Consider the following 19,778-nt stretch of genomic DNA (forward strand, 5'->3'; position numbering starts at 1 on the left):
TGAAGTAGTTTTTAAAATGCTACTTGGCCTTTGATGTCTGCACAAAGTTCTCCCAATGCCCTGTAAACCACAGTCAGTTACTGATCAGCAGTGCTCACAAAATCTTTGGTTTACAGGATCATAGGAAAGAGACACTCTGTAGGGTGGGCACTCTCCAGATGCCGTGTGGGGGAGCATCTTGCTGACCTTCCTGACAAATGCTGAACAGATGTATCCAGGAAACACCAAGAGTGAGGATAGAAACAGAAATGCTAGCCTGCCCTTTCACATCAGTGTTAGCAACCCTTGGGCTACCGCTGAGTCTAGAAAGAAAATTTCTAGGGGGAAGTAGGGAGTGTGCTCGGTGCATACCAAAATGAAATGCACCACGTAGGGAGTAAAACATGACTCTGAGACAAACCCTGGTGTGCTGACTCCATGAGTTTTGCTTCCTTCCTGGAATTACACCAGGGGTGTTGCTCCTGCAGTGAGCTGGAAAGACCTAAAACAAAAATAATAATGTGTCAAAATAGAATTCTTAAATGACAAAAAAGAGATCTGACCCAGTATTCTGCCTCTTGACACATGGATACACACTTATGTCTATATAGAGTAGAAGTATATCCATAAGTAGCGAGATCCTTTTAAGGTGGAAATTTTTCTGTCTCTCACACACACACAATCACTCGGCTACCAATAAAGGCTAACATTTAGCTAGCCCAGCCCCCAGTCTCATATCTTACAAGGAAATGTTTACAGGTTTCTTGTAATTTATCTGTACTTACAAGCAGTACAATTGATCATCCGAATAGCATCATATGACAGAATCCAGCAGCACTCACAAGCAGCTCCCTAAATTAAAATCTGTCTGACCTTTATGTAGCTCCACATGTGGTTTAATGGATGTTACACGTTTTGTGCTATTTGAGGCAGACCCAGACTGCTACAAACAGTATGCTGCATGACTAGAAAAGCAAGTGACATTGAGGTTTCTTCAGTGTACTGAAAGATTTATTTCTTCTGTTGCTTCTTTCAGCCTTTCTTTGTAGGGGGTTCCAAAGTTTCAGAATACCTGGGACCTGCTTTTGATTTCAGAAATCTCTGTAATACTTGAAATTAATACTTTACTGAGATTACCTACTGCTTCCCTCATTTGAAAAAGTGTTTTGCTACTTTCTAGTCAACAGAAAGCCTTAATAACAGCCTGCAGTCTTGCTGTACAGGAACAGTTTCTTCTTGAATTTCGGTACTGGCCCAGAGTACTGAAAGAAGAAGCTAAAGAGTACACTAGGAGCCCTAACACCAATAAAACAGCCTAACTGGGCCAGGGGGATGAGTAGTTTAAAAAAGGGAGCTACACTGAGGTATACAGTAGGCTTCAGGAAGTTGCCACTTAGAAGTACCTTTTTTTTAATGACTAGAAAATATTGTATGGGCTCTCTACCCTTTTACACTGGATCACACCTTCATATACTGGAATAGGGCCAGAATGTTTTAATTATTCCATGATATATATGAGGATGATGATCTTCACAGAAGCTCTTGGAATGTGTATTTTAAGTATTCATTTCCCTCCCTCTGATCCTCATCCAGGACTTATCTATACCCTAGAAAGTAAACTGTTTGGGACAGGAACTATATGTGAGGATGGTGCCTAAAACAGTTGCAGTAGTACCCACAGAGCCAAAAATTAACCACTCTTCTGGGGTCATGCAAAGTTAATTTTCTCATGCACATGTGAAATATGAAGAAGCATTGTCCCAGAAGTCTCAGCAGCATTTGTCTGGAATCACTATAACAGAAATGTGTCTGCAAAAGCATACTGATGCTAGGAATGACGTAATTCAACATTGCAGGAGATGGTAGTAGGATCACAGCTCTATCACAGTAATTTCCCTCTTAGTGAACTGTTAATTTGAAGATTGCTGAAGGAAAAAAGGATGCTTCAATTTAAGACCTCTACATTCTGGGAAAAGTGTTCTACTTAAATGTACCTGCTAGCAGGTACCACAATTAATACAGGGAAAAAATACTACACAGAATTGCTTTTGTAACTGTACTTACAATTGCTGTGCTTACAGCGTCTTAATTTGTTGAATTGTTTATGTATATGCAGATCGTCCAGTGGAATAAATGAAACCTTGAGTGCTGAAAGAGAAAATGGAAAGCACGATGACATAAAAAATGAGGAATATAGGGAGAGTACTACACTGCAAATTAACACAGAGAAAGAAATACCCCATGGAGATTTATGCATCACAGAGATCTACAGTGAGACTCACCAGGGAGCAGGAGAAAGCAACATACACTTTTCTGAAATGAAACAAGAGACCACAGAAAGCCACAGAATTACTTCTAAAGTGATAGGCACCTCCAAGGTGCTCGTGACAGATGAGGCTGCTCTCAGGGGGAAGACAGAAGAAATAAGGCCAGGTACTATGGTTGAGCTGCAGTTGTCCCTCTCAAATGATGCACACAAGGACACCAATGCTCCTGCTGTGACTCTCTTAGGGGCAGAAAAATGCACCCCTTCAGGAAGAGGACCCAGCGTACAACAAGACGGGACTAGCCCTGTAATTGCAATTCCCCTGGGCATGAAAGAGGGCAACATCCAGTGGTCAAGCAAAGTAGTCCAGTTTTCCAGTGGCAAAGAGGTCAAGAGGATCCAAGATGCAGCTCCATCTCTCCCCAGGGTGGAGGTGATCCTAGACTGTTCAGACAGGGAGAAGGAAGCACCCAGGTCTCTAGCTGAAAGGGGGTGTGTTGATTCTCAAGTGGAAGGAGGGCAGTCAGAAGCACCTCCTTCTCTCCTCTCCTTTGCAATCTCATCAGAAGGCACAGAGCAGGGAGAAGACGACCAGCACTCCGAAAGGGATCACAGACCTCTCAAGCACAGGGCGAGGCACGCAAGTATGTCCCATCTAATCATGTGCACTGCCTGAGGGTATCTTTTTAAACTTTAATTTCAGAACTTAGAATGCATTAGTAAAAAAATGTTTTCTGCAGTTTTCTAACTTTCCCTCTCTCTTACTCTTTTCAATGATGTTTCTTTCTTCTTTATATATATTTTCAGGGTAATACAATGCTCCTGGTAATGAGCCAAAAGTATACCAATGCCTTAACTGTGCTGTATAACTTTGCTCTAGTAGACATCCACTTTGAAATTAACTCATGAATTTGTCCAACTAACAATACTTACATCTCCAAAAAGGGCTGAATTCTGCTCAGAGGCAATCTGTAGAATATTAACAAAAAAAGCAACTTGCTTGCACATGTCTAAGTGAATCCTGTGCATTTCTCCTTTTATAGCAAAAGCTTTGTGTTGTCATTTGCATCATCTAAAATCAAAGCCATGCCACTGCTCTTAGAAGTTAATAAAAAAGGCTAGTAGAAAAGCTTGATGTTGCCTGCAGAAGAGATTTTGACAGACACTAGCATGTGTATAACTGTTACATGATCCTTTCTGTTTTATGAGTCTTATCCAGACTGTAAAGTGAACATGTTATTTCTTCTGACTCCCGTACCCAGAGGTCAGCTTCAAAAAGTGTCCAAGAAGTTTATATGAAAGCGAACTTGCAACTGGATCCAATATTAATTAACTGATTGTAGATAGATACTATTTATTAATTTTTTATTTTATTTTATTTTATTCATTTGGGACCTTTCTATTGGTTGCTTGCTCTTTCCCAACAATGTAAAGAATCCTGTCTGGGGATCTAGTAGCAGTATGTCAAAGGTGCTTGAATGTGTGCAGTGATATACTGTAGCAACAAGCTATTTCATATGCAGTGTTGGAACTAGTCTGCTAACCCACTGCTAATTCCTCTGTAAGCATATTTTTAGCATGATAACCATTTGTATCTTATTGGCAAGTGGATTAAACTGTTACTTATGCCTAAGTGTCTGTATGCAATCCACGTATTTTTGGCATATTAAATGAAGCATAAAAGAAAAGTGCACATGCTTTACATTTTGACTGCAAAGTTAGAACCAACTGTGGGACTGTGCCTGTCTTTCCTAGAAAATTACTTGCAGTGCCTGTCTAATAAGGCAAAAGTACAAAGAATGAACTATACATCACATGATAAACTTTTTGTTCAAGTAACACACAGTCTGTCCTTTTTCCATCTTAACTATGACAATCTCAATTCCTTCTAATCAAGTAGCAGGTTGTTATCCTTAGGAACCACTGATTTAATCTATAAAAATGCTTGCTTTTTTATTATTACTTATAAAATTTAATTATAATTAAAATTAGTATTACTAACACTATTATTTGTAAAATCCTGTCTACGCATGAGAGCAAAAAATTGCCAAGCATACAGGAATCTGTGTGCAGCAAATACTATGCATTTTTTTGGTAAATTTAAGTTATAATGCAGTACTGAAGTCTCAACTAGAGAACATTTATTATAGGTGTTTGATCTCATTAGCAGAAATTTTCTCTGTAAATAGTATTCCCATATTATTTACCTGAACATGTAACATTTCTTCTGCCATCTTTTGAAACTATTAAGTAACTATCTGGATGAATTAAGAAAAAATATGCTAGCAAAATGAAAAGTTTCCATTTTTGCTTTTCACAGAACCGCACGGGTACCTGCTAAATCCCATTCCCAGAAAAACACATCCTGCTGATGCAAGTAGCCTATTTGAAAGTGTAGAACTTGCATGCTTTCTGTTTGCAGAGGCACTCTAACACTAAGGCCCACACTTTTCAAAAATGTCTTCAGTGACTATTGTAAGCACTGGGATCATCAAAAGACTGAGCCAAGGATTATGTGATTTGGCCCTCTCACAATAAAATATTAAACATTTCTGGTTTGGGTGCCATGCTTTTTTCTGGTTTATAGGTTCTTGTGAGAACCATTGCTCCAGCCATGCTGTCATCTGGCATAATGGCAAATCTCCAATTGTCTTTAATAGGAGAAGTATCAGACTCCATCTACCGACATGGCTAAAAGGATCATTAATGGAAAAAACATCACATGGCTTTCTTTAATGAGTTTGCTTTATTTATGCTAGTAAAACATACTATATAATTTACAGTTCTGATTTCATATATGAGAGGCTTACTTTTTTCCTTTTGAAATTAAGTGGAAGGCGACCACTGCTTTAGGCAGGAACAGCATTACATTCTAGCTTTTTAAAGGAAGAAGCTAATGGGGCTGTCATTCATGAGATGTGGCACTAGAATATAAGGAAGAGAAAGAAACAGGGACACCACCTGACTAGTGTTGCCCCATGAGGCAAATACTCCATGTCACATAACAAGGAGGCAATCATGCTGATGTGCAGCACATCTGTCAGCTTTACAGCTGCATCTATTCCTGTTCCACATGACTTGATGAAAACCAATAATTTATGCTTTTAAGAAATATGTATTATTGATATATGCTAGCGAATACTCTTGAGAAGTTAGTTGAGCCTCCTTGATTAAGTTCTTAAATATGTATTCATTCTTGCCACATTTTTGAAACAAATATTCTGGAGCTGTTATATCCTATACAATTTTGGATTATGTTTCAGGCAAGTAATGTTTGCTAAAAGACTGAAACCTGCTTTCATTGAGTACCATACCCAAAATCTCATGTCTTCCAAGGGGCTGAAAGTTAATGCTAACTGTTTCTGTGTATGCCTTTGTGGATTTATACTTGCTTTTAAATAGCTAATATATAGAAGCATACCGACTTTTTAGCAACTATACGCATTTTGTCATTCATATGAGTAGAATAAAAACATAAATGGCAGAAGCTGCCATCACCGTCAGATGGAATACACTCAGTTTTATTTGAACTCAGATGTTAAGCAGTTATGGGCCTGGCTGGCTGGGAATGTCTGCTGTAAGCCTAAGAACTGTGGTCAAACACTTGGTAAATAACAGATCATAGAAATAGAATAAATGAGAAAATACTGTCTGCCTGTTGCTGCTGAGATTACTTATGGGAATAAAATCAAGAATGCTAGAAACAGAGACACACGTCACGTAACCTTCCTGTTGAACTAAAAAAGTCCTAACAAAAGTGATGTAGCCTTTGAACTTGTATGGGTGTGGCTCTAAGGAACGCTGGGAATGGAATTCACAACACAGTTGCTATTATGGGAATTAGTATATTAAGTATATTGTGTATTAGTAAATTAGGTGCATTAGTAAATTAAGTATAATGACCTCTCCATAAAAAAAAAAAAAAAAGGTCTTATATATAGAAAGGGGACAGTGGGTAAATTTCAGTATAGGTAAATGCAGAACTATTTTTGTGGGCTGTGTAAAATTAAATGTGCCTTTCAATTCTTTCCACAGGGCTCCGGCGAAGTGAGAGTCTGTCAGAGAAGCAGGTCAAAGAAGCCAAATCTAAATGTAAAAGTATTGCATTGCTGCTGACAGCAGCTCCCAATCCCAATTCCAAGGGGGTGTTGATGTTCAAGAAGCGTCGTCAAAGGGCCAGGAAATATACTTTAGTCAGCTACGGTACTGGGGAGTTAGAACGTGACGAAGACGAGGGTGAAGAAGGTGAAGGTGAAGAGGGGGACAAAGAAAACACTTTTGAAGTGAGTTTGCTTGCAACAAGTGAGTCAGAAATAGATGAAGATTTCTTCTCTGACATTGACAACGACGGCAAGATTGTGACGTTTGACTGGGACAGTGGTCTACTTGAGGTTGAAAAGAAGACAAAAAGTGGAGACGAGATGCAGACGCTTCCAGAGAGCACAGGTAAAGGGGCCCTCATGTTTGCCAAGAGGCGGCAGAGGATGGATCAGATTACAGCTGAGCAAGAGGAGATGAAGGCACGCACAGTGCATACAGAGGAACAAAGGGAAGCCACCATATCAGAGAACTTCCAGAAAGTAAGCTCTTCAGTCTATCAAACAAAAGAGGAAGAAATGTCAAGACAGCAGACCTGTGTGAGCAAAAGCTATGCAGATGTGAGCCAGAATTATAGCAAAATGGTACAACAAAATGGCTTTGGCTTAGCACCAGACACAAACCTCTCTTTTCAGTCCTCTGAAGCTCAAAAAGCAGCATCTTTGAATAAAACAGCTAAACCCTTCTCTTCTGGCGTTCAAAACCGAGCAGCTGCACCATTTTCATCTGTAAGAAATGTCACTAGTCCTCTTTCAGACATACCAGGGCCACCTCCTTACTGCTCTGTTAGCCCACCACCTGAGGCTTTATATAGACCTGTTTCAGCTCCTGTAGCCAGCAGAGCTGCTCTAGCTGTGTGGTCACCCATCGAGCCAACAGAACATATAGCATCCAGAGATGAAAGGATTGCAGTGCCAGCCAAAAGAACTGGGATACTGCAAGAGGCGAAGAGAAGAAGCACTTCAAAACCTATGTTCACTTTCAAAGACACACCCAAAGTAAGTCCTAATCCTGCCCTGTTGTCCCTTGTACACAATGCAGAGGGCAAAAAAGGTACTGGAGCTGGTTTTGAGTCAGGACCTGAAGAAGACTACCTCAGTTTGGGAGCTGAAGCTTGCAATTTCATGCAGACTCAAGCATCTAAACAAAAGGCCCCTCCTCCTGTTGCTCCAAAGCCTTCACTCAAGGTCTCTTCTAGTGCTGATACTCCAGTTTCACCAGTTTGGTCACCTTCAGCTGTGGCTCCTAACAAGGCTCCCTCTTTCCCAGCACCAGCCTCACCTCAGGCAGCATATCCTGCACCACCCAAATCTCCACAGTCTCCTCATTCTCCTGCGCATCCCCCAAGTACTCTCAACCTAGCTGGTCCTTTCAAAGGGCCTCAGGCAACCCTAGCAAGTCCAAGCCACACACCCAAGACACCACCAGTCACACCAAGTGCTGGAGGAACAAAGCCACCCTTTGAGTTGCCACCAGCTATGAGTGGAAAAGGAGCACAGTTATTTGCCAGAAGGCACTCTCGAATGGAGAAGTATGTGGTAGATTCAGAGACTGTGCAGGCAAATATGGCACGAGCCTCATCTCCAACTCCATCTTTACCAGCTTCTTGGAAATATTCATCTAATGTCCGAGCACCTCCACCTGTCGCTTATAATCCCATCCACTGCCCATCTTACCCTCCTGCTGCTACCAAACCTTCCTCCAAATCCACTGCTGCTACCAAGAATACAAAAAGAAAACCTAAGAAAGGTCTCAATGCTTTGGATATTATGAAACATCAACCTTATCAACTCGATGCATCTTTATTTACTTTTCAACCTCCTAGTACTAAGGAAAGCCTTGCAATTAAGCAGACATCAAAGTTGTCCACTTCCAAGCAAGCTCTACCTTTAAGACCACCTAGTGCTGGCTCTCCCACTAACGCCCGGCCATCTTCAGTGTACTCCGTGCCAGCCTACAGTTCACCACCTTTGTTTCAGTCAAATGCCTCTATTCCAGTAAACGAATCATATTCATCTACAGGCTACTCTGCATTTTCTAAGCCAGAATCCACCACATCTTCTTTGTTTACTGCTCCGAGGCCAAAATTTTCAGCAAAGAAAGCTGGCGTCACTGCACAGGTGTGGAAGCCATCAATTATTGAAGAGTAAACTTTATAGCTGAAACTTAGTGTCCATTTTGCTTGCAATCAATTGTTTGCAATGGTAACCTGGCACAAAACCGGTGCCAATAGTATTCCTTAGCTTACCTAATAATGTCAGATGTATCACCTCAAATCTGGGTCCAAAATATTTGAACTTTTTTAAGGAATCAAAATAGATGAAAATTTTAGCACATTTGTGCATATGCTTTATACACGTAACATCCTGCAATGAATAGATACCATTGTATTAAGCAAGCAGGACACTAGGTTTTTGCTTTAGACTACAGCAGAAACAACAGTAAGCAATATTCTTGGTATGTCAAATTAATAGAAAGGAGCTTTCTTGCTGCCCCCCTCCCCAACTATGTTCTAATGACTTAGGGATTTGAGGACTTTTTTTTTAAAGAGGTGCCTTATTAAATGATATTAATAGTAATATGTATTAGTAATATTACAGCGTAAAATAAATACAGTATTAGACTCTGACTGATCACTAGCAGAATACAACTGAATAGTCCTTTGGCCTGCACAGAGACCGACTGAATTCAGTTGGAATCTGTCCTGGCTCAAAGGTCCTTCCACAGGAATCTGATTGATCGGCCAGGGGCTTAGTTTGTAAGCTATGTGGATCAGCTGTGATCCAAAATCATGAACTGCCTCTGTGATTTCACAGAGTACGTGCTATAAGAGATGCTGGAGTGTTCTGAAGACTAAAAGAGATGGAAGGACAGCTGGAAAAATTATCAAAGATTTCCCATTTTGGGGAAATTTGACATCGCAAGGGCAGACATATTTTTAGCCAAAGTTTGCCTTGAATCCAGCAAGTAAGATAGAAGCCAGTAAATAAAAATTATTGAACAGTCAGAGAGGTGAGCTGGGTTTTGCAGCTGCAATGTAATGCAATAGTTTCTTGTGAAAGCACAGAGATTGAGAACCAAAGGGATACATATATTCAAGAGTACCGATTATTTCTGCCAGGGTAGTATAGGCCACAGAACTAAACACTTAACAGCAAATCTTAAACATGGCCATGTCTTCCTACTGGTCTCTTGTACACATTTTATTATTTTCACTTGGGGCTTTACAGTGCTTCTTCCCACTTTAAGTCTTTTTACTCTGGTCTTACACTTTCACCTTTTACTTGTTGTGTTGCGGACTAAGGATTGAAATACTGCTACAGTAGAAAATTCTTAAAGAGTCTGTGGTCTTGGAATGCACTGTATAATACCGCAGTAAATACACAGTCTTGCTGAAATCAAGGAGCTATATTTGAATAGTTTAGCATGTTTTCCAGTAAGCAGTCCTGTTAACATCAGTGGTGCTAGGTCTGAAACAAGGTGGTGTTTCACACAACTAAGGGTATCAAAATCCATCCCAAGCGTGGAGCTAAAGATTAAAGCGTGACTCTGAATAAAGTTGGCACAATCTGTTCATAGATTTGTTTAAACTACCATTCATCTAGCTACAGACCAGATTGTGGATCTTTCACATCGTAGAGGTTTTAGTAGAACTATATATCTTCATGAAGAAAACATTCCCCGGTATAAACAAAACATTAGTTTGGTTCCATAATGGTAACTCAAACTGTAATCAAAGTTGAGAAGAATGGATGTGGTTGTACATGCAGAAAGAAGACTGGAATCAAAGTCTAATCAAGCCTAGAAAAACCAGTCCTTGGAATTTTGAACGTCCAAAATCCTATGCTCCCTTTAATTTTTGGATTGGGATACTGACTGCATTTGAAAAAAATGACCAAGTGATCCATCTCCCTCTTAAAATTCAGGAGAATGATGGGAAATTTAAAAAAAAAAAAAAAAAAGTTCGGAAAACTCAGAAAATAATTACACTGCATTTACCTGGAAATAGAAAGTAGCAATATTTTAATCCTTTGGAGATCTCCCTTTTATCTGTTTTCCACTGTCAATATCTGTATTTTTCTTCTATCATTAAACTTGTCCCTTTCCTCTCTGCCTGTTTGAGGTTTTTTTTCTTCGGTTTGTTTGCTATTTTTTTGTTTCACTTACATGTACAGACTGACAGTATATTTTAGGGGAAATCTATTTTCTATACTATCATATTAACATGAAATATCCTTCCCCTTCCCTTTCCCCTTCCCCTTCCCCCTTCCTTTTCCTTCTTCCTTCTTTCCCATCCATCAAAATTTTATCTGAAGGTACATACACTATTTTAAGTAGAAGTTCAAGATACCAGTATCTGCTTGGAATAAAGATATACTTCCAAAGACAAGCAGTGCTGCTAAAGAGATACATAGAAATCCAGTCAGCCTTATATTGCCTTACATGCTTTTGCTTACAGTCTCCTCTCATAAAATACATCTGTAAATTATAAGCACACCAGTTCCCATCAGGCTCAGGTGAGTAACTTTGGGAATTCAGCACCAGCTGCTTACTATCCTGTGAAATACAGGGATTACTGAAATCTAACTTCTAGCATATATATGCCCATATGACATACCACTTTCCAAGTAATAAATAATAACCATTATTTATAACCATACATAAATAATAGCCATAATAATAATTAATAACCATAATAACCATAATAACTATCTTCTAATTATCAGCAGAAGAAACAAGAGGTAAGGCTGGGATCATGCAAAGGAAATCAGCTCTCCAGAAAGACAGAAATCAAGTTAATAGGAGCCAGAGGAGAGCTGTGGACTGAAACATAATATTCCAGTTTCCTGAATCATCTTGTCTAGAACCAAATTCACCGGAAAGACAGAAATGCATAATTTTCATCTTTAGAATAATTTTGCTATCTATTTCACTTTCAGCACAACCCAAAATTTCCTTTAGGTCAACTTAATCATATGCATGCTTACAGCAATAAGCAAAAAATCAGCTTCTGTGATAACAATATAAAATACAGCTATTGGCTTATCTTCACTTTACTTTGTCCAAAAGAAAAGAAAGTGCCTCTACACTGAAAATATGGCGGTTTATCACTTTTGAATTTTTTGCTGCTATACGAAAGTATTTCATATGGCCTATAGCAATGACAGAAGGATTTTCTAAAGCACCAGTAAGACTTAAAAGCAGAAGTCTTAGTGACACCAGTCCTTTTAACTCATAAGATCTTTTGAAAATCCCATTCAAAGTCCAACTCTGAATTCAATTTCATATATACATATCATTCTACATGCATAGTGCTTGGATCCAACTTGGCTTCCAGACTCTTTTTTCTAATCAGGTAAGTCAGTAATTCTTATTGATATTTCAGACTAGCCTACTTTAACAGTTTTATCTAAAATGTAATCTCTTGTGAAGCAGGTATTCAGAGGAAAGTTGAGCTGTTCATTGTCATAGGTCCAAATTATAAGCTAATGATGATGTCAAACATAGCTGAAATGTCGAGGAAAGAACAGTTTGCATAGAGAGGAGCCATCTGAAATTTCATTTTGAAAGGCATTAAGCTTTTTTAAATTATCTTCTGAAACAGCTATTAGAATTATTTTAATATAATATGACAAGGCTACCAAGACATGGTTGTTATTTTTACTATGTAAGCATATTTAACAGTGAATTCTAGGCCACCCCTAATAACAATACTTCCACTTTGCTCACATTTAAAGAGGAACATAAGGGGTTTCTGTTGGTTTTAGCACATTTAAATATAGTACATACTGGAGGTATTATACTGCACCAGTTTGGATCTCACATTCTAGGCAGTCTTTTCATGAAAACAACTACCTCAATCAAGGATTTATACACTTTCAATTCCTGATTCAGTTATAAACCTCTTGTTGTAAAACCTGACTTGGAAGTTTTGTTTTGTTTTAGAGATGAGTAGCATTTAGACAAAAAGTTAAAATTTCTGCTGCAAAAATCAACGACAAAATGTAGTGGTTCTTCAACAAAGAACTGCTTAACTTCCCCTCCCCTTCTGCAGGGGAACCACTCTTACTGTGCTCCTGCTCAGCAAAAGGTAACATATGAAACAAACAGCAAGGTATTTCAATTAATTTTTTCTGTAGGAACATTTACAGAGTAAACATTACCATCTCTTACAAGTAAGCCTCCTTTTGCTTTCTGCTGTTATGGAAGAAATAATTCTGCTGGTATCCTAACATATGTGACAATATCCAGTGACAATAACCCTGCATTCCGAAAGCACCTGGATAATAGTGTGGGACTTCATAATAGACTCACATCGAGACTTGCAGCAGCAAATGTCCAATTCTCTTCTAGACACACCGACAATTCACTTTGAGATCAAGCCAATGCCTTTTCAAGATCAGCCACCAAAAGGAGGTTTCTGTTATTTTTTGTCTGAAGTCTTCTTTTACTGACCCTACTTTGATACCCCTAGTTTGATTTTCTTGTCTTTTGTATATCTAATTTCATTTATATGAGACATTCAAAAGTCAAGACACAGAATCAGCCCTAAAACTGCAGTGACCCATTTTGCTGTCACCACAGTAATCATGTGGCAATGAGTCAATTTTCTTTTTGGCAGTGTGCTGTTATTATTCACAGTAAAACAAATGTTCAGAATTCACAAGTATTTTATTTGAAGTAAAGAAATACTAAGAGGTGGGGTTATCAGCAGGCTCCAAAAATAAGGAAGTGAGGGGCTGGTGCACAATTCAGATAGGAAAATCAGTAGCAGAGCAGCAACTTTGAGAGAAAAAACTACTGGGATTAGAGGGAGCCAAGCAGTGGGGAGAAAAAGCCAGAAAAAAAAAGCGGAAAACTGCACGGAGTGAAATACCTATCGGAAGATCATGAAAGGCTAAAGGTACAAGAGAAGAGAACAATTAGCAAGAACGGTTTACTTATTCTGCACAGAGATGACTGACTATCTCCAGACTTTTGTTGAAATTTTCTAGATTATTCTTGGATTATTCTTGGAGTGCTCACTTCAGTGAGCATGATTTTTTTCCTCTGCTATTTACAAAAATGAAAGAACAAAACTGCTAATACTCAGCAATGAGAAAAAAGTGAGCTTTAAGAAAAATCAGGCCATGTCAATAGAGTATTGCTCTAAGATACAACAGTAGATAGCTCCTATACACGAGAGTTTTCAAAAGCGCTAAGGTGAACCCTCCTAAAAGATGTTAAGCAATTATAAAGAGAACTTGACAGCAAGTTATATGATCTGGGAGGAGCACTGTTTATCAAGTATCCAGGATGACACCTCAAGGAAGGACCAGCCTCACCATCATGCTCTGCTACTCCAGCATCTCTGCAGGGAATCTTCTGTATGTGATGAGGTAGGGAAATTCCAGTGAAATGACAGCACTCTTCACAACTAAAAGTTTGCAAAATCTTTCTCCTCTCTTTTCCAGGACCCTTTTCTAGATTTTGTAGCTTTAAGAATAAAAAAAATGATTGACTCTAAAAAGATCCACTCTGCCAGTCTTGCCTTTTTAACAAAACATACAACTTTCTTTGACTGAAGTCAAACACCCAGGATTCCACTGATCACTTTGGCGGTTCAGCATGGCAAGTGCAAATCTTAATTACATAGCTCAGTATAATATTATTTTATAATTACTCTACTCAGCTTGAAATAGAAATTTTATTCAAAGAAGAAACTTAACAAGATCTTAAAAAAAACGTGGATTCAGAAGCTCTGAATTACTCACTGCTCATAGATTTCTTGGGATAATATGTGAGCCTGGTAATTTCATAGCACACTTGGTGCCACTGTCACAGCTCCATAGTACCCATGACAATGACTGTTCTTACTTTATAGTAAACATTACCTTTGCATGTGATTACATAAGGGAGGAGCTGGAATCACTTGAGAGCTAGTTAGACAAGTGCTTTTCAACCAGGTGCTTACTACAGGAAGCACTTTAGGTTTTTTTAATCAAATTATTTAAAAAGCAGGGGAAACCCCGAAGCTCAATGAAATACTGTGTTGAAAGGATCTCTACAGAGGCAGACTTGAACTCTTCCTTTACAAGCAAAGACTAACCATGTGACCGTATTTCCATGGTTTTAACATTTGCTTCCTTGAGTAAGGCAGGCAAAACCTTTTTCTTTATATAGCTTGCTAACCAAGTCTCCTGTTGTCCTCTGTAGGCTTCAAAGGAAAAAATCTATTCCTGTTTGTAATGATTTTGAGAAATATTTTTTAATGTCAGTGTGTGTGAAACCTGCACAAACTTAGGTGGTAGTGTGTTACAATAATTGTTCATTCCTTTAGCCTGAGGAAACTCAACCATGAGAAAAATAACTTACTGAACAGTACTTACAGATTAACTATCTGGATGAAGGCTTCCTGTGGGCGGTAACCAATCTAACAATAGTAAGTGTTTTCAAATGAGAATCCTTGCTTCTTTTGTACGTCTTTAGACAGACATCTTAAAACAGAGAGTTCCCTCATAATTCCAGGCAACTGAAACATAAACTGCTATGAAAGTAACCAGGTCATTTTGAAACAGGTGTAAAGACTACACTGTTGAAGAGGTGGAGTGTTTCTGTCGATGTTTCCATCTATAGCCGAGACAGTAGATTTTAACTGATTTAAGAAATGCACAACAAACAGAAGGAGGAATGTTACAGAAATAAAATACACTCCCAATCACTGTAACACATGCTGGATTGCAAAAGGTGACATGCAGCCCAACGCTTACTGATTTCAGTATTAGCTTTAACTGATTGCAAAGCAAAGAATTCAGTACATTTATATTAGAAGCAGAAGTCTCCATACAGTAACAACCTATGGAAAAATATTTACAATTCTTTAAAGAAAGTTTTTGCAAAAAGAAATCTCTTTTTTTTCCAAAAAAAAAAATAATTCATAAACTGCTAGTGATTTTTTCTTTGATCTTTGAGAATGCTACTTCTTATGGTCTGACTCTGCAGGTTGCTGTCGGTACCCAGCTTTACACTGTGAACAAAAGCAAAGCACGGGCATCTGGGTACACTTAAGTTTTTTTCCTAGAGTCTTAGTAATTTTCCCAATTCAGGCCTGTAATTTAAAAGTGGAACCTAAGCAGGTCACAATAAAACCTCAAAATCTGCCCGCAGGTTAATTTTCTTTGATTAGATAAACAGTTTTAGATATGTACAGATATTTCTGCCAGTGCTAGCCACACTACCCAAACATCTTTTATGAATCAAACTGTGCTGTAAGTTTCTTCAGAAAAGTCTTCCACATACTTCCTTTCTGCTTCTTTGGCTGACATCAGAAAGTGCAGAGCTGTGACAAATGAGAAAAAAATCTCACGATGGCATCCATTAAAAATTCAAAAGATTAAAGAAAATGAGAGGCAGCGACATAACTTCTCGTGCATGCTAATGTAAATCTGTATCTGCGCTATACTCTGTTGCATGGCTGTGAGTATTTCAGATGTACAAAATTATAAACTTTTCTCATCCGAAGATTATTTTCAGAAAAGTGTTTTGGCGGAGAAACTTGACAGACTTGTTACTGCTACAGGAACTGAAGCAAGCACATGACACCATGTGTATATAATTATGGAAAAACAACCTTAAACACTACTGTTTGGATTGTAAAATGAGGCACTCGGAATTAATGTTGCCCGTACCAGCTTAATACAACCCTCCTGGGCATCTGTGTGGACAAAACATCTGTAGTCACGTCATCATCTGCTATTTTTTTCTATAGGACTCTAGACTCAATTCAGGGCACAGAATGATACTGCTCATCTGACAAATAGCTCTGTACTGTTTTGTTTTGACATTGTTGCGTGCTTAGCACCACTCCTTATTTGACGCTTCAAAGTGTGCTCTTCGTGCAGAATTATTTCCTCATCTTTTTTTTTTTATTAGTATCCAAGTCATTCAGAAGCTATAGTTCATTTTTATACTAGTGCCTTCTACAAATGAGTAAATAATGCATGAAGCATGCAGCACTGGTACTAGGGTACTCAGTAGCCTTGGGTGTCCAGTTCAAGACACTTAGCATCTTCAGAGTCCAGTAACATATGAACTGATTACTGTATCAAAGTATGTGATCCCTAACATCAGTCTGTGAGTGTTAATAGATCGCAGGTCTCCAGGTGGAAGCCCAGAAAAGGAATCCTCAGTGACCAGCTATGAAATCCTACCAGTGAAAACATCTTTTGCACAATATGCTCCTTTGCTATATAATCCTACTGTTTCCTAAATGAAGCCCTGACATGGATGAGGCAGAAGTACTGAAATGTTAGAAAAATGCATATGCACTGGGCAGTGATGCTTGCATTTCATAGCTTTTGAACACTTGACCTTCCAACTTCGCTAGCATTGCTTCAAGGTAGCTTTATCTCTGAAAGACCCAAGAGTTTTCTAAGAGCAACAAACCAAACCCCAGAATACTATCATGTAGCATACTGTAATCAGCAGGCTCCTTCAGCATGGCTTTAACCACCACAGACCATTGCCACCTTGCTGCTGCAGTAACTGGCAGAAAACACATGCTGACATCCTGCCCATCGATGGGAGGATGACACAGGTTTCCAAAGGGGCTTCACAGTCTTCTGACAGCAGAGATGACTATGGAAGTACAAACTTCATTCCTCTAGGGAAGAAATTTCCCTGGAACTCTGGAGGAAAATATACAGTAGTGGGTATAGGTTCTTTTCCCCGAATGTACCTTCTTTGCCCCCTTTCTTCATCTTTTTCTTTTCCTGGTCTCCTCACCATAGCCTCACTGTGAGCTACACAGGCCAGTTTTCCATTCCTTAGGCTTCTCATCCAAGCTCAGGAGCTTTGGCCATCAGGTCCTAGCCTCACTAGCCTCACTCCAACCCAGTGCTGAATACAGATCTTCCTTCTGTATCAAGTATTGCCAGCTCCTGGTATTGCTTTGTCCACTCTGTTCTCTGTACTTCCCTTGTCTGTTTCTTCTGCCCTGTTGAAAGCCTGCTTCTTGCCCCTGCTGTATTCAGATCAGACATTCTCCCCTTTGAAGCTGCTTGGGTCCAGGCAGGAGGTCTTGGGCGCTGTCAAGGGGCAGTGGTGCTCTGCAGTGCATCTCAGTCCTGATCGGTGAGTGTGCAGTCTCAGGTTCGGACCCGATGGTGGGAAGAGACATTGGTATGCACCGTACACCTGCATGCACTACTTTTTGGTGAATGAAAACCCAGTTGTGCAGCCAGTGCAGAAGCTGTGGAACACCCCAGTGACTTCTCCAGCCCACGTGGGTACACATAGGCTGCAGTTTAGACAGGCAGAGAAAGCACAAGGACAATCTCCTTGTTCTCCTGTGTGGTGTCCAAAGACATCACAGCGTACAGCAGCTTAGACCTGTAACAACGAATAAACCCCTCCTGCCTAACAACATTGTTGCTGCTAACGGTGTTCTAAGGAACTAGCTGTAAAAAGCAAGGTGCTCCTGTTGAGCCTGTACAAGGCTCTCAGCTTGAATACACATAGGAAAGTTTGCATGGAAATATGACACACCTCAGATACAAAGATTAGTCTCAAACCATTTCTAAAGCATGTAGTGGTACCACTTTCCAAGGAAAAGGATTTTTTGTCATTGACATGTATTTTCCCTACTGTCACTCTTTGAAATGGTTGAACGGTATAGGTTCATTTGGTTGAAACACATATGAAATGGTTGGAGCATTTGGGATGAAGTAAATAAGAAAAACCCAAATAACTAAGACTGAAAATTTCAGTTTGAAAGCTTTGATAAGAAAATTATAAGGAACTAGGTAATTTATCTTTTAGTCTGGGTGTGTTCATCAAAAATAGTGCCACCACCTTCAAGTATTACAAGATAAACAGTACTTATTTTCTTTGTTTTTAGAAAAAATATCATTAGCCTGTACTTTATATCAACTTAAAATTCTTTCTTTGTCCATACAACGGTCAGAAGCATTTGGACACATAGCAAGCTCAGAAACGTGTACCAACTTTGCACTTGTTTTTCAAGTATTCACTCACAAGGCTTCATCGTCTTAAGACCTTCCTCTAAGCTGTGTAATACAGAAGTCCAGAAGGTGGCAGCAAATATTCTTCCTTACAAGAGATAATCGGTCTATTCTAAGGAAAGCCAAGATACCTATGGCCACAAAAGTTTTAGCTATTTGCTTGTTATAGGCATAACTGTACTGTATTTTGATAATCGTATATGGATAAAGAGTAAATGATAAAGGAAAGCACTGATTTTCTTTCATTTACACTGGTGCAAACAGAGCTAACTGAATAACTAATTTAAAACAAGTTAGCAGCACTCTTACATTTCTTTTCCGTGTAGGCATTTTGTAGCAGTGAAGGCCTAAATCTAGTATCTTACTTTTCTCTTCTACCATTACTTGACAGCTAAAAAGGAATTTATTGTCAAAAGCAGAATTTGTCACAAAGCTTATGTAAGATGGTTGACATTAACTGTTTCATTAGTTTGTATACTAATGATGAAAATAAGATTATTCTCACCTGAAATAATACCACAGTTACAAACAATCTACAGTTAGAATAAATTAAGTTCCAGTTCTAAAATTCTCTATAAATTTCTGAAAGCAAGCCCTGACAAGAGAACTTTGACACAGTTAGAATCAGACACAAACTGTTGGATTCTAATCTGTTACTAGTCTCAGTACAGCCACTGACAAGGCTTTCATCGTTAAGACAGGTAACATTCCCTGCCTCTCCAGCCATTAGTATGCCCATTAACCACAATGCTGCATTCCAATTTTAGCCTGCTATAAATTATTTCTGGAGTTTCAAATAAATACGATTTTTCCATTTTATTTCAAATTTTTTTATATTCATGTTGCAAAATAGTTGCAGCATTTACTCCAGAGCTGGCAGCATTTCAGAGAGAAATTACTTTTTCATTATATAAAGTTTAAATTGTAAATGGTTTAGGATGAAAAAAGCTATAATAACATTAACAATATGTCTCCCTTCTATACACAGTCCAGTTTAAAAATCTGAAGTCCTTGTTTTAATGTTTAAAAAAATTTAAAGAAGGAAAGCATTAAAAGGCATAAAAATCAAGTATTACTTATTTTGTCCTACCATTTTCTCAGTGGTTTGGTCTCTAACTGCAGTAGCCGTTACAAGCCCATAGAAAGTAAAATAAGAAATGCATCACTCTGGGCTTTTTATAGACAGTCATTTTTTGAGATAGCACAATGGTTTCACCTACTTCCTCCTTCTTTGTCCCCTTTTTGTGTAAATATTAGCCAGGTGCTAATGTTAGCTCACATTTAAACACGCTTTGATATGCAACTAAGGACCAGGACTATAATGAAAAGATAAAAATAAAACTGCCTTAATGACTTTAGACACCTAGGTCAATTTTTTTCAAGTGACTTAATCAGATGGGAGTCTATGTTGCAGATTTCACTGGACTATTGAG

At 38.7% G+C, this 19,778-nt stretch overlaps 1 protein-coding gene and 1 long non-coding RNA gene across 2 annotated transcripts in view; one reads left to right on the plus strand and one right to left on the minus strand.

Moving 5' to 3' along the window:
• LOC130157592 (uncharacterized) overlaps positions 1-2,123 on the minus strand; it is a 76,052-nt gene extending 73,929 nt beyond the window's left edge. The window contains exons 1-2 of the long non-coding RNA XR_008824947.1: positions 2,044-2,123; positions 401-481 (exon numbers count right to left, since the gene is read on the minus strand). This is a non-coding gene — a long non-coding RNA (uncharacterized LOC130157592). The remainder of the gene's footprint in view (positions 1-400; positions 482-2,043) is intronic.
• The window catches only part of SYNPO2 (synaptopodin 2), a 95,919-nt gene that overhangs the window by 65,502 nt on the left and 10,639 nt on the right, over positions 1-19,778 (plus strand). The window contains exons 3-4 of the mRNA XM_056357404.1: positions 2,096-2,889; positions 6,281-8,463. Of these exons, the coding sequence (XP_056213379.1) occupies positions 2,096-2,889; positions 6,281-8,463 (2,977 nt within the window). The remainder of the gene's footprint in view (positions 1-2,095; positions 2,890-6,280; positions 8,464-19,778) is intronic.

This window comes from Falco biarmicus, chromosome 1 (genome assembly GCF_023638135.1).
Source record: "Falco biarmicus isolate bFalBia1 chromosome 1, bFalBia1.pri, whole genome shotgun sequence".
In the NCBI taxonomy this organism is placed as follows: Eukaryota; Metazoa; Chordata; class Aves; order Falconiformes; family Falconidae; genus Falco; species Falco biarmicus.